Raw genomic sequence first — 16,445 nt, 5'->3', positions numbered from 1 at the left:
AAAACTGAAATGCGGTGATCCATATAATGCTATTTGGTTAGAAACGAAAGCAAAAGGATATATTTATTTCAATAAATATTATTTAAAAATATAAATATTTGACATAATATTTTCGATAAACATTAAAGAAGTATAAACAGTTAATTTCCAAAAGGCTATTTACAAAAATATCTAATACAAAATATACAGAGACAAACAAGGCTATTTTTTACAACATTCTTATGGGACTTGACCTAAGTAAAAAAATCGATGTAATGTGCTTTGGAATATTTAAGCTGCAATTGAGTTTTTACAATATTAATAAGAATAATAGTCTAAAAATCCAGGTAGTTCAGCGGAAACCATCTGTGACAAAATGAAACTAGTTTATTTATTTAAAACCACAAAAATACAAATTTATTAAGTATATCTTTATAGAGTTCATAATTAAAAGGACTCTAATAATAATAATAATTATAATAGATTTCTACAGATGTGTCTCATCTTGTTTTGGTATTATCAAAATTATCAAGTTATTCTGAAGCATTATGAATTTTGCTATTTTATTATTATGCCGCTAATATTTCTTCAAATGCAGCTTTTTACAACAAAACTGGCTAAGTTATGTTGAATATATCTGTTCGCAAATATACTCAAAATCCCTTTGACCTTATAAAAAGGAAGAATGCTGATGAAACTTCATCAGCATTCTATCTGTTAAAATGCAATTACCCTCCTCTCCCCGCAGTTAACGGATTATTGTAATTATGTGCACTGTATTTCTTGGATTGACCTTTTTTTTGCTGCACAATTTACTTATTGTGTCTCTTCCCAAATAAAAACGAATTTTACATGTGCGAAAATAGATGATCAAAATGTTTGTTTGCATTGGAAATATTATGACAAACATTTATATTTTTTAAATAACATTTAATGAAATAAATATGACATTTTGCTTCCTTTCCTTGCAAAATAAGATTATATGGGTCGCACATTTCAATTTTAGGAACGATTTTTTTAATTTTTTTTATGAACAACAAATGGAGTTAAACTGCATTACTCTGGGTTTCCGATTGTGAGTCTTTAATTTATATCCAGATAAAATAATCAGATATTTAATTTATATCTGATAAAATACCATATATTAATTTATATGGTATTTTATCAGAGATTCTACGCCTTTGTCTTTTGCTTAAAACTGCAACAGTGAGTCTTTAATTTATATCCAGATAAAATAATCAGATATTTAATTTATATCTGATAAAATACCATATATTAATTTATATGGTATTTTATCAGAGATTCTACGCCTTTGTCTTTTGCTTAAAACTGCAACAGTATACTTAAGTTTTAAAAGAGGTAAACCGTGAGTAGACATATCGGTACACAATAAATAATGGAAAAAACTCACATAGAAAGATTATTTATTAGTATAATTTTCGCCTGTGTGTCACAGGCATCCTCAGTACATTAAGCTCAAAATTAAACACTAACTGACAATTCCAAAAAGCGCCACCTAAGTAGCTGGTGTAAGATAACTAAAAAGGTCAATAACTTTCCTAAAAAAAAAAAAAAAAAAAATTAATATAATAAAAAGTTAGGAAAGATTAGCTGATTTGTAAAGTACTATCTCCCATAAAGGGGACAGACGTAAGCCGTCGGATCTGTTTAAGTTAGGAGAATGAAGTAGAGTTTCACATGTTTCTTTATAAAGGCATTCCATGAGAAACTGACTTTTGTGAAGAACTCTTGTCTTTCTCCAATGAACTCTGTGTCTAGTGAAGATGGCATGTTCAGAAAGTCCAGACTTTTCAGGTTTAAAGTATTCAATATAAGATTGGTGTTCTTCTAGCCGAATAGAGGCAGATCTTCCCGTTTGTCCGAAATAAGATAATCCACAAGAGCACGGAATCTGGTAGACACCTGGATGATTAAGATGTGGAAGCTTGTCCTTAGGAGAAGTGAGAAAGGTGGAGATTTTTCTAAACGGTCGAAAGGCAACAAAAATATTCAGTGGTTTTAAAACTTTTGCTATACGTTCACTGATGCCTTGTACATAAGGGATAGTAATGCACGTTATTTCCTCTGTGTTTGAAGAGGAAGACATATTAAAACTACTCAAAGTTCTTTCAATGAAGCAATTCTTATAACCATTAGATAGAAAGGAAGAAGTTATGTATTGTAGTTCTTTCTGTAAAAGATCGTCTGTAGAACAAAAGGAGTGGGCCTGATGAACCAGTGTTTTAATAGTTCCTGCCTTTTGACTGGGATGGTGATGAGATTCCACATGGATATAATGGCCTGTATGAGTCTTCTTTCTATAAACTGAGAAATGTAGGTTACCATCTGGTTGGCGAAGAATTAGAAGATCTAAAAAGGCTAACTGCTTATTCGATTCTATTTCTAGGGTAAACTTAATCCTAGGATGAAATGCGTTTAACTTAGTGAGAAATTGTTGAAGTTCATCAGAAGAGCCATTCCATACAGCAAAAATGTCATCGACATATCTGAACCAATGCGTAGGTCTGGGAGAAATATTGTCAAAGATACGTTGTTCAAAATGTTCCATAAAGAAATTGGAGAAATTTCCATAAAGAAATTTCCTTTAAAAATAAGTTGTTGATACAACTTATTTTTAAAGGAAAAATAACCAGAATTTATTACAAAATCAAATACGTTTACAATGTCCGAAGGAAATTCCTGTTGTAGTAATTCAATACTTTCCGAAAGAGGCACATTTGTAAATAAAGAAACAACATCTAAACTGATCATGATATCAGAAACGTCCAAATGAAGATCTGAAATTTTATTTTTGAAATCCAAAGTATTTTTTATATAAGTATCAGTTCTTCTAGTTGAAGAGGAGAGTAAATTAGATAAAAATTTTGAGATTTTGTAAGTGGGGCACCCCTCTTTCTCCTGCTATCTCCAATTACAATATGAAATGAAGAAAGTATGAAGGGATTTCTTATTTTATGCTAGCATTAAAAACTATAATTATACGATAAAAACAAGCAGCAAAATGAATATAACTCCTAGGTATTTAGTCTGATAACTTAAGATTCCAGTTACCGAGCAAACGGCAAGCGTTTCTTGCTGGTAGGCCACAGAACATAGCTACTACGTATGCCAGGTAATGTAGTTAAGTGTTCTTTTCAGCATGAAGGATTATCGCACTTTCTAATGGACATGACGGTCAAACTACACTTCTTATCCATGTTCTTTCAGCAGGTGGACAGAATATTATTCAGGTTTGCTGGACGCGTATATACGTCCAGCAAAGAAATGGTACGCTTACATACATGAATTTTATGGAATTCAGGAGTTCCTGTTAGTTTTATATTCTAAGGAAAGAACAATGTATTTCAAATGGAAGCAGGAAGCCTCACAAATTTTTCAGCAGCTTCTAGTTTTTATATTATGAATTTAATATTTAAAAACAAGTATTTTATTTTGCAACTATAACTACGCTGTTTTTTTATTGTTCTTTGCGAGGAGTGAGGTTTTAAAATGAGGCCCCCCCCCCTAGAGAGTGAGGCCCCATCTTGCGCCTCATGCGCCTAATGGTAAATGCGGCCCTGAGCAGTTTATTGTAGTGCATTCTCATTAACATGATATATACATTTTTTTGATTAAGAGATAATAGCTTTTGATCTCTAGAGCCCAAATGCATAGCCTCACAGTTTTCAATATTGAGTTGCCAACCATTATCCTTTACCTGTACTATTAGTCTGGTTAAATTATCTTGCAGAATTTCTACATAATTAATCATATTTATTAACTGTTGTCCCCAGTTTAACATCAACAGGCAACTTTAAATTATGCTGAATATAATAAATGTACAAATTAAACAGCAGTAGTCCAAGCATAGAGCTCTGTGGTATGCCACTCATCATTTGCATTCTCTTTAATCCAAAATGAATAAACTCTGCTCTGCTGTAAACGATTCTTTGTGTCTATAGCACCCTGTTTTCATGTCACTAACTTCATATCCATTTACTTCAGTTCACATAGTAGATTTTCATTGGCATTCCATTCTGTTAAATGCATTTGCAAAATACAGTTGTATCATTGTGTAGCCATTTTTCTCTTAATTGTTTTAGAAAGTGAGTAAATTGCTGAGGTAAGACCTTTTCTTTTCCGAGCCATGCCATCTCCCTTGATGATACTTAATGAGCAAATGACAAAAGCGTGTTTCCCAGGTGTGAAAATCAAGGATGTTAGTGAAGCTATTAGTTTTTACAGAAGGGAGAAGTGAACAAGTTCATTGTTTTGGCATGAACAAATGATTTGAAAGGGAAGAAATATGCAATGAGAGAGGATATGAAACAGTTGTTGAATGAAGTGAAAATGAAGAGTAAGGAAGTAAATAATTATCAATAATAACAAAGTCAATGAGACTTGTATTATTTATTTTCTTTTATTTAGGTACTTATTATTATATTCGTTTGTTCTTTTCTCTAAATTTTTCCTGATATTTCTACATGTCTGGTATTCATTTCCTACTCTGCTGTTTAAGATCTTCAACATCGGCCAACTTTTCTTTGTCACATGCCTTCTCTAATGATATGAGAATTTCCTTCATTTCTTCCTTAACCTTCTGTGGGACCATAGATACAGATATGTATCATGGTCCAATTTCCCATTTTGGCATTGCCCATATCATTCTATTTGATATTGCCTACCTTTCAAGAAGATTATTCTTGTGTTTAGCATTGATTGCATTATTTGCATTATTCTTTGCATGATCATAATGATCTGTCCTGAATATATACAGGGTGGTTCAAAATTCCACTTACAAACTTTGAGGGGGAGATAGAGAAAATCAAAATCAACCATATTCACATAGGAAAGCATGACCGGAAATCCCACCTGAAAGTGATAGGTGGCACTGTTCACCAGCACTCCAGGTGAGCAATTGGGGCTTCTTCATTCAAGCTTTCGATGTTGTACAAAGAACATGTGTCGTTTTACAAACGCTGAGATGGCAGACATGCACCTCGTTTACCATATTATGTATCCAACTACTGTTCAGTTATGCCTAATAAAGTTTTTTACACTACTTACTGCCTTCTGTTATTTCTGTATCTTTGTGTCCCTGTTAGTACCTTCCGGTGGCGTTTCTTTCCAGTCATGCTTTCCTATATGAATATGGTTGATTTTGATGTTCTCTATCAAAGTTTGGAATTTTGAACCACCCTGTATAATATGTGTACTTATGTAGGCCCAAATGGAACTATACAGTCAATTCTCTTTTTATATGACTTTTTTTTACACGATTTTGAAATAACACAGTTTAGAAAACAAAAGCAATTCTATTTTTACACTACTTACTGTTTTGATTTAAACATATGGTTCAAATGCCACTTATTTTTAAAATTTCTGGTTGAATTCAGTTCTATTAAAAAGGGTACCTCCATAGTAATTATCATTTCCTAGTACGGTACATATGTACTTAAACTTGAATTTTGGGAAATCCCCTCAATGTTTTAAATATTAGGGATTACTCTATGCTACAAAATATAGACAAATGCCAAGTAAAACTTATATAGGGATATCACAAAAAAGTGTTCATGGCTTTAAAGCAGCTAAGGATTGTGTGACTATTATTTTGCAGCAATACTTCAGGAGATTGTATATTAAAGCTATTACTCGTTAATCGATCCATAAGACTGCGGGCAGTGAAAGGTGTGGATTTTAACATGTTACCAGTGTGCTAGAAGGCAAATAAAAAAGATTGGGTTACAAAAGAAATTTTTTATAATTGTTCCATCAATGTTTTGTTCCAGAGGTTGAACATTTGATGGAAAAAAATCTGGACTTTAAAGTTTTATTGATTATAGACAATGTGCATGTTCATCCTGTTTTAGAACACCTGAATGTGGAATTTTGTTTTCTGCCACCTAATATAACATCTTTAATACAACCACTAGACCAGGGTGTGATTGCTTCCTTCAAAACTTACTACATAAGAAGAACATTCCAATACATTTTGGATAAACTAGATAAGGATAATTTACTGACAGTTACTGATGTGAGGAAGAAATTTTCTATTTTGGATTGCATCAAACTTGCTGAGTTGGCGTTATCAGAATTGAAACCATCAACTTTATATTCAGTTGTATGCAAAGGTGCAGGGTTTTTCTTTTTCACACATTCTGGCCAAGCAGCTTTCCAGCATGCATTTAAAGTTGATGGGTTCAATTAGCACGTGCAGTTGGTGAAGAAGGATTTGATGATTTTTTGTCTGCAGATATTGAAGAATTGATGGTTGGCAAGGCTGTTAGTGATGACGAAATAATAGAAAGTGTCCTTGAGAATCTCGATCAAAAAGAAAAAGTGATGATGACGAAGAGATTCTACTCACTGCAGGATTATTATTATTATTTGACACCTCCAGGGAGTCCAAAGACTAATCGAAGGGGGGGGGCACCTGCTCTACAACTCTGTCTCCACCACTCAATCCACCAACTGACTGCAATTACACCAACGCCATCTACTGCCGACCTCCACTAGTTTTTCCACATACAATCACAGACATCTATGCTCATGGCAGGATTCGAATTCACAGCCTCTTGGCGGGAGAGTGGATACGCTAACCACTTGGCCAGCCGTCCTGGCTGGCCGAGTGGTTAAAGAATTAATTAAAGAAGGGCTTCGAATTGCTAGTAAATTGTAAAGTCATTTCCTTACGCATGATCCAAATACTGAATGAGCTGAACAGTTTAAACATGAACTGAAGTCATGTATGGTGTGATATGAAGAATTATACAAAGATCTAGTCAAAGCAGGATTTCAACGATTAAATACAGAGTTCGTGGCAAAAAAAAAAATCAGCTTTCAGAATTGTTGAAAATTTAGTTTCTTTTACTGAAGAAAACATTTTGCCATTGCAGTATGAACAGGATGGCCAACGTGTCTCAAGTGATGGAAGTTATTTAATTCCAGTCTCACACAAAAGAATGCGGCTACTGTCAGAAAGTGGCGGCGAATAAAATTTAGCTAATAACCATATGCGTGGGTGTATTTGGACCTTTTTGAATTTCTGTTTTATTAGTGACACACTATTTTCTTTAAGAGATGCATATACATATAATATATGTTTTGTTTGAAAATAAGTTATTGTTTGTATCGGGTTTTCACATCTGGAACCATTCTGCTATTTTTTTCATATGCACTGTTCTTTTTTACATGGTTTTCATTTACATGATTTTTTTCTGGAAACAATCTGCTGTATAAATGGAGAATTGGGTGTATATGATTTTTAGAACATTCCTTACTTATTAAATGAAGAGCTGCTTTGGAAAATTCCCATCCCCATTTTCTCTTGTGTTTTAAGTTCAGTGGTCTGTCTCTGCTAAGTGACTTGGCTTCTTTGAATCCTAATTAATGCTCTCATAGGATAGTTAATCTTATCTGCATAGTGTGTTATGGCTGGCTGTTGCATGTGTTCTTCTGTCTGGTTTTGCTGGATACAAAATCCTTGTCACCTTACATTTGATGACGTGTCACCCCATGTAAGGCTGGCTATCTCACCTACAGCTGAGATAACAAAGCCTTGATGATGGTTTCTTCACAACCTAAACAGAATTCAAATCCATGTCTTTCAAACCAAAATGCATCAGCAAAACTGACCGAGCTTCCTGGGCTCTTTGGAAAACTCAGTGTTTATTCATGCTCTTATAGAATATAGAAGTTCAGTTATATGTATAATGTTATTTTTCCTTTTATAAAATTGATTGTCCTGTTTAATATTTATCAGATATGTTTTCAAGTTGATTTGCAGTTTAGGTATTATATATTTAATTGTTTAAATTATAAGGTTGAATACAACCACAAAGAGATAAGAGATCTCTTGAATATGATCGATATGGGAAATAGACCACGTCAAGGTCAGAAAGCTAATTCTGGGTTAAATCGCACTGTTTCAGCATTTGGAATTGTTGGTAAGTCACTATTTTATTGCATTTTTGTTTGGTCTAATTAGTAGCATATCAAGATTAGAAATTATTTGAATCTACAATTCAACATTTAACATTAATAGCAGAAATTCCAACCTGTTTATAGTCATTATTCTTTATTGTAAAAGTTCAGACACATAAGAGCAATTATTACTTAGGTTGCAATTCAGAGAATGATATTAGTATATGTCATTATTTGATATATCAGTCATAATTATGAAATTTACTTTTTTTTTTTTTTTTTGACTCATGACTTTTAAGAGTGTTTTTCTTTCAGAAAATATTTTGACATGAAAATATTTTGATGACCTTGATTTCAGTAATTGAAAGCAATGGAACTCTTGAATTTCTCCAGTAAATTAAATTATCAGCTCCATAATATAGTTAAATTGGCCACGACAGAAAGGAGGAGAAGAAAATAAGAAGTCAGAATAGATAGATATTTTAAAATGAATAATTGAATTCCAAGAGACTGGATGGTGTGGATAATGGTGCACACTATGATTCTCTTTGGCTCCTTTTTTTTTTTTTTAATTTATAATTTCTTATTTCATTCTTCTTAATTTATTGTATTCTTATTATATTTCTTTGTTTGCATCTCAACTTGTTATATATCTTTGTTCCTGTCCATGTAAGGTGAAATCTGATTTCCAGCAAAAAACCAAGAAACTGGAAATGGAGATATTTTAAATTTATTTTTATATTATCACTGAATTTATTTTATTTATAATTTTGTATTATTTATTTCTTATTTTAATTAATTTGATGTATTCTGTATTTTTAATTAATAATTCTGTGTTATTTGATCTCATCTTCACTTTTGTGGTATGCTTATAAATTGTGTGTTCTACCAGCTGGTTTGCCTGTTTTGCAGGATGAAAAATCCGAGTTTCTGGAAGGAAAAATCCTGCCACCTCCATATGGGACTGACTAACTCATTTTAAATTGAAAAGTCCAAATGAAGATTCTTAACCTCCTAAACAGGATTCAAACCTCGGTCTTTCCAACCAGAGGACTTCATCTGTATCAACTGAGCTATGGAGGTTGTGTTATTGTATGTATTCTGTATTATTAATAGTATGAATTCTGTTTTTTAATTAATAATTATTAACTGCAGTGAAGTTCATCACAGACTTCCCACTATAGATGCTTTTCCAGAATAATAATCCAAAAAGAACTTCCTATTATATGTAACAGTTGTATAACAAAACTGCACTAAAAAAAAGAATGAGAAAACATCTGGATTGGATGATATAACAGTAGAGGCTATTAAAACATGCCAGAAAGGAGATTTAGGAACTAAATTTTGCAGTACAGCTCTAGCTGCATCCAACATTCCATCACAGCTTGTGCACTTAGAGAAATAATATAGAGAAAAATGTAAGAGAGCAAAGCAATGTGTAAAACTAGCTAAACAAAAATCATGGGAAAACTTTGATAAGAACAGTAAGAACATAGAAAATGAATATCAGGAAGGTGGTAAAATATTTTGGAGGCTTATTGAAAAAGATCAGAAATAAAGAGTAAAGTGATAAAGGTAAAGAAATAAAGGAGTAAAGAGTACTGTAAAAGGAATCAAATGATAATGGTGACATGAAAACCTAAGATATTTTAGATGTCTGGGTAATTACTTTGAAATATTGCCAAATGAAACAAGCAGTGTCAGCATGGTGGCAGAAAACCGTCAGCAGGAATGTAGTCAGGGTAGAAAAAGCCATCAAAAACCTAAAATATAGAAAAGCAACTGGAGTAGATGATATTCATCCAGAAATGCTCAAATATTTAGGTACAAAAGTTTTACAGTGACTACACTGCATAATTAAGAAGTTTATTCAGGAGTAGAGTCCAAAAGAAGGCATGTGATTAGTGGTGTACCACAGGGTTCTGTTCTTGGACTACTGCTATTTAATTTGTTCATTAACGATATAGGAAAGGATCTGAGAGGAACTGTTCAGTTATTTGCCGATGATGCAAAGTAGTTAATACACATGAATGATGTCAAAATTCTGCAGGATGATTTGGATAGATTGGCAGACTGGACAAAGGAGAATGGATGTCAGTTTAATGTGGCAAAGTGTAAGGTTATGTATTTTGGGGTGAAAAGATTATCAGCAGTATATCACATTGGTGGAACAGTCCAGGAAATTGACGAGGCCAGAGACTTGGTAGTGTTAGTGGATAGGGAGTTAAAGTTTAGGGGGCACATAGCGAAAGTGGCTAAAGTAGCTCATCAGATCACTTGGTTACTGAAGAATACTTTGACTAGCAGAGACAAGCAATTTGTTGTTCCTCTTTATTGAGCCTCGATAAGACCCCCATCTTGACTACTGTGTGCAGATCCGAGTGCCAGGGTTTTTTGGTGATGGGAATCAGGTGGAGAGGATCCAGATGCGAGTGATCAAGATTGTAGCAGGTCTATGGAATGAACCTTACGAGAACAGGTTGAAAATTTGTGGGTTACAGAAATTGGTTGATAGGCAGAAAAGGGGTTATATGATTGAGACATTCAAATTATTGAGGAGTTTTTACAAGATTAATTCAGAGGAAATTTTTCAGAACAGTTGTGGTGGTGGGAGAACTAGGGGACCATTCATGGACAGAGTAAGAGTATAGTCAGCAATGGTGTTAGAACTAGGATTTTTGCTTGGAGAGTGGTGACTGAGTGGATTAGTTTGCCAGAGTCTGTTGTAGGTGCCATGACTGTGAATGAGTTCAAAGCAAAATATGATAGATACTGTCCATATGCTGAATAGTTCTTGACATGATGTTTAGGGTCTACCTTGATGAGTCTAAGGACTCCTTGGAGTTGCCCATAATAATATATATGGTGTAAATAGGACTTACATTAAGCAATACTTAGTCTGTATTTGAGTTGTAAATCAGCAGTTAGAATTGGAGGTACAAGAAGATTGTGTGATGTTAAATCAGGTATATCTCCACTGTTAATCATCATCTATATGGATCATAGTATGAAGGAAAGTAGTATTAAACCTGATATGAAAATTGGAAATTCAATTTTACTTTACTTCAGTGTTTTTTAAACTTTTCTGACTGCCATCACAATAAAAGGTACAATTTATATCTTGATTCAGCATATACACACACACATGCACAAGTTATTCCCCGGTGGGAATGAGGTCATGCAATACCAAGCAACTCAGGCAAAAAGTGGAGCAAGCTCCAAGCATTCCAAAAATCAGTTTATTTTGTAGCCAGTATCAGATATTAAGCTGATAAAAACAGTAATATACTCTTATCTTAGCCATAAAGCCGAGAAGCAAAAGTGTAGTGTCTGTTATTAGTTTAAATGTAATACAAGTCCTATCGATCCCCATGATAAACTGATTTTTGGAAGGTGGCAAATGCATGTTGCTTACTCCACCTTCGCTATCAGTTGTCGTAGTGTTGCACTACCTGTAGTCAGTTCTCTCCATTGTGGAGAAATGAAAAGCCTATATATATATATATATATATACACACATATATATATACATACACACACACACACACACTAAATTAAAACAAAAGTTTTACAAAATAATATGTCTCCTTACCACTTCGCCATCAGTTGTCATAGTGTTGCACTACCTGTAGTCAGTTCTCTCCATTGTGGAGAAATGAAAAGCCTACACACACACACACACTAAACTAAAACAAAAGTTTCACAAAAGTGGGCAAAATTGTTTAATTCTATGAATAAAATTAATCCTACTATATTTTCTGGCAAGCCCACCTGTGGTATTAAAATAATATGTGTCCTTACTACATGTAATAAAGTAAAAGCAAAAAAAGTAACAGTTAATATCGAACATGAATTTTATTAGCATTTAAATACAGCATATAGAAAATAAAACTCAAGCAATAAAAAAACAAAATAGGAATTAGGAAATATTTAATTTAATACCACAGGTGGGCTTGCCAGAAAATATAGTAGGATTAATTTTATTCATAGAATTAAACAATTTTGCCCACTTTACAAACATAGTAACGTACTATATGTAGCAACAATTAGTGTAAATTGGAGATATATGGAATAAAAATGACCCCGACACTGCATTATGATTAACAATTCTGTATGTCTGTAGGACTCCTCCTACAGACATTCATAATCATTAAAAGAATGCAAATTTTACTATTAAAATATAATCAAAATCATTCAAATTAGCATACTGTGTATATTTAAAACTCTGTAAAAATGCATCCTCTCAATGCAAAAGGGACATAATATACTGTTAAGTGAAAACCATCTTGTAGAGAAATGTGAGATGAGATGTGACACAGCCCAGTGTGAACATTTTAAAGCAATGAAATCTATGAGAGAACACTGATATTTTCTATTATATTTCACTTAAAAAAAAATGCTAATCTCAACCTGCTAAACTAATTTTATGGCCCACTAGCAAATCACAACCTACAGTTTTGAAAAACACTGCTTTACTTTATGCAGATATCTGATATTATATTTCTAAATAAATCCAGCAAGTCTGAAGGATTCACTGATTAAATTGAATATGTGATGTAATAAATTTTGTATGAAAATCTGTAATAAAAAGACAAAGACAATGAAAATAGGCAAAAACATTGGAACCATCAACTGCATTATGAATGGAGAGTCTATAGAACAATTAAAACATTTCAGCTATTTAGGCATAATTTTTAGTGTAGGTTGCAAATAAAATTTGGCAATAGCAAAATTATGAAAATTGGTATGGTAGGAATTCAACTGAATAAATCTATCATCATCATCAAATTCCTGCCATGTATCCTCAAGGGTTGAACAGGATATGATAGCACTACATGAAAAATTTACATCATCACTAACTTCCTATCTACAGTTTTCTTCCAAATCAGTCTGTTACTTGTCAAGACTCCAATATTATCATTATCAGATCTTATATTTCTATCATCTAAGGCACATTGTACCATATCAATCCACCTATATCTTGGTCTTCCTCTGGGTCGTTTTCCTGCCAACCTGGCAGAGAACACTTGTTTTGCTAATCTTTCCTCGCCCATTCTGTTTAAATGACCATCCCACCTGAGATTAGCTCTGCTAACGCATTCCCAATATCCTCGTTTTTAATATGATATTGCCATTGATGCCATCTGTTCACACCTCTAATCTTTCTCAGGACTCTCATATCTGCAGTCTCTAGTCTTTGATCAAGTGTTTTGCTTCTGACCCAGCTCTCAGATCCATAAGTTAAAACTGCTTAAAACTATAACTAATTTAGTGTTCTGACTAATTTCTCTCTTATTCCATATGAATTTATTCAGTTGACTTCTTACCATACCAGCTTTGCTGATTCTGTTGTCTATTTCTATATTTAATTTACCATCTTCACTAAAAATCATGCCTAAGTAGCTGAAATGTTTTACTTATTCCACAGGTTCTCCATTCACAACACAGTTGACATTTTTAATGATCCTGCCTATTTTCATTATCTTTGTCTTTTTATTGCTGACCTTCATACCATATCTATTATAACAGTTATTCAATTTAGTCAGAGAATCTTGCAGACTTGTAGCGGATTTATTTAGAAGTATAACATCATCTGCATAAAGCAAAGAGCTGACATTAACATCTCCAATTTTGATATCATGTTTAATACCACTTTCCTTCATAATGTGATCCATATAGATAATGAATAACAGAGGGGATAATGTACATCCTTGTCTCACACCAGATTTAACATTAAACCATCTTCCTGTACTTCCTTCAATTCTAACTGCTGACTTACAACTCAAATAAAGACTAAGTATTGCTTGATATAATGCCCCACTGACACCATATAACTGCAGCATAGTGAATAGCTTCTCTCTTGGCACCTTGTCATATGCTTTTTCCAAATCGACAAAACCTAAATACAGATCTTTGTTATATTCCCATGCTTTCTCAACTATTTGTTGTAAAGTGAAGATCTGATCCTGACATCTTCTATTTGGCCTGAATCCAGCTTGTTCTTCACCAAGCTTTTCTTCCACAATTCTTCTCAACCATTTCTCAAGTATACTTGCATAAATCTTGCCAGGAACACTCAGTAGGGAAATACTTCTGTAATTATCACATTCAGTTTTATTTCCCTTTTTATATATGGGTACTATGAGAGCGCTACTCCAATCATCGGGAATTCGTCCCTCTGTCCAGGCTTTCTGAACTATGCAGTGCAGCCACTGTAAGACTTTTATACCACCGTACTTCAGCATTTCTGGTCGAATATCATCTATTCCTGCTCCCTTTCCACATTTCAAGCCTTTAATGGCTTTTTCTACTTCAAGTATGGATATGTATTCCTGACTGTATGCCTGTTGAGTGTTTTTTACCACTGTGCTATCACTGCTTGTTTCATTTAGCAATTTTTCATAGTAATTACTCCATACTTCAAGGATATCTTTTTCTCTCATTTTCATGTCACCTTTATCATCTCTAACTTAGAAATGGAGGAAAGATTGCTTTTACAGCAATCTCTCCTCCATTTCTAAGCTTCTTGAACAACTCCAGAATATCTTACCACCTTCTTGATATTTATTTTCTATGTTCTTGCCAATGTCCTCCCATGACTTTTGTTTAGCTAATTTTACACAGTGTTTAGCTTTCTTACATTTGTCTCTGTATTCTCTAAATGCACAAGCTGACTTATTTGCCAGGAACTTTTGATATGCTTTCTTCTTTTCCTTCACTGCCTCTTAACTTCCTGCATCCACCATGGAGTTTGGATTTTTCTATCCTTACAGACAACCTCACCACAAGCCTCTCTGGCTGAATCAATCAGTGTTTGCTTCAAGGCTTGCCACTGAATCTCCAAGGTTTGGTTCGTGTTCTCAAACTCTTTCATTTTTTCTTCAATAATCTTTGTGTATTTTAGTCTACAGTTCACATCTGAGAGCTACTCAACTTTTATTCACTTTAAAACTTTCTTACATGTTATTTTTTTTTCAATATGAAATTCAATATGAATAAATTTATATTATTATTATTAACATTTGACCTCCATGGAGTCAGAGATTTGTCATGGGAGGCACACACTATTGCACACAATGCTTGTCAAACTGTGCTATAAACTGATTCAATGTGTCTACACCCACAACACACTCAGGCAATGCATTCCACTTACCAACCACTCTCCATGCAAAGAACCTATTCCTCATATCCTCCCTATACAGTTTCCAGTGATAGCCTCTTGTTCTACTCGCCTCTCCTGTTCTATGAAAAATCTCTTCCATGTCGACTCACTAACAACCACTGACTAGCTTATATGTCTCAATCATATTCCCCCTCTTCCTCCTATTCATGAGGCTCTGCAACTTGCATTCTCTCAATCTGTCCATGTACTCCACATTCCAAAGACCACCGACCACCTTTGTGAATCTTCTCTGGACTCTTTCCAACATATCCTTGTCACTATGAAAACCAGGTGACCAAATCTGTGCAGTGGAATAGAGAAGTGCAATATGAAATGAGAGAGAAATTATTCAAAACACCAAACTAGCTGTATGCAATACTGTGTTCAGATCAGTTTTAACTTATGGATCGATGTGCTTGGTTAGAAATAAAACACTTGATTAAAAACTGGAGACCACAGATATGAGAGTTCTAAGAAAGGAGAGTGAACAGATGGTATCAGTGGCAGTATCATGTTAAAAAGGAGGGTATTAGGAAAGTGCTTCACATTGTTAACATTCAGAAATGTATCAGCAGAGCTAATCTCAGGTGGTATGGCCACTTAAACAAATAGGGGAGGAACGGTTAGCAAAACAACTGCTCTTTGCAAGGATGGTAGAAAAAAAGACTCAGAGGAGGACCAAGAACTAGGTGGATTGATTTGGAGGAAAATTATTGAAAGGAAGTTAATCAAGATATCACTTTTTCATGTAGTATTATTATAATATTCTGTACACAGAATATTATAATATTCTATCTACAGAATATTGATGATGATGATGTCTATTTCTGTTTGTTTCTCTATTCATACTTGAATAAACTATGAGTGATGAATTTATTATAATTTATTAGATTTATTTTTATTAATAATCTTAATTTATTATTTTTCTTTATAGTTATTTATTTTTACTTTATTTTTTTTATTTAAATTTCAGTTGTATATGAAACTTGGTATTTGATCATTATTTTAAAATGTTACTTGGTCTCAATTTTTGTCCCCTATCATTACTAATTGAACTATAATTTGATTTTTGAACGGGTCTGTTTGAAATAATGCTCTCTTTCCTTTGCATACAGAATATTTTGAAGCAATGCATATAATGAAATAAAGTAATATAAAATAAGAGTCTTCTAAACATTTTTTTTTAGAATATACTAAAATTGATTAGAAACAATTAAATGTTAATAGTGATAAAATGAATAGTGATTTTAATCATCATTTTCTTATTTTTATTATAAAACATTCACTTCATTTCCTTTATGCTTTCTGATTCTTAATTCTAAGTGAGCTATTACTTATGATTAAATTTTTTTTTCAATACGGATACAGTACCTCATTATTA

The 16,445-nt window shown here is 33.2% G+C and overlaps 1 protein-coding gene and 1 pseudogene across 1 annotated transcript in view; one reads left to right on the top strand and one right to left on the bottom strand.

Annotated features, from left to right (window-relative positions):
• Window positions 1-16,445, top strand: part of FIG4 (polyphosphoinositide phosphatase FIG4) — a 362,814-nt gene that overhangs the window by 40,863 nt on the left and 305,506 nt on the right. The window contains exon 4 of the mRNA XM_090408874.1: window positions 7,802-7,925. Coding sequence (XP_090265000.1) covers window positions 7,802-7,925 — 124 coding nt within the window. The remainder of the gene's footprint in view (window positions 1-7,801; window positions 7,926-16,445) is intronic.
• Window positions 11,074-11,222, bottom strand: LOC150096058 (U2 spliceosomal RNA; annotated as a pseudogene).

Source organism: Typopeltis vanoorti, chromosome 19, assembly GCF_054136105.1.
Source record: "Typopeltis vanoorti isolate ZY-2024b chromosome 19, IOZ_Tvanoo_1.0, whole genome shotgun sequence".
NCBI lineage: Eukaryota > Metazoa > Arthropoda > Arachnida > Uropygi > Thelyphonidae > Typopeltis > Typopeltis vanoorti.
Note: the sequence above shows the minus strand (reverse complement) of the source record. Positions and strands in the feature narration are given on the sequence as shown.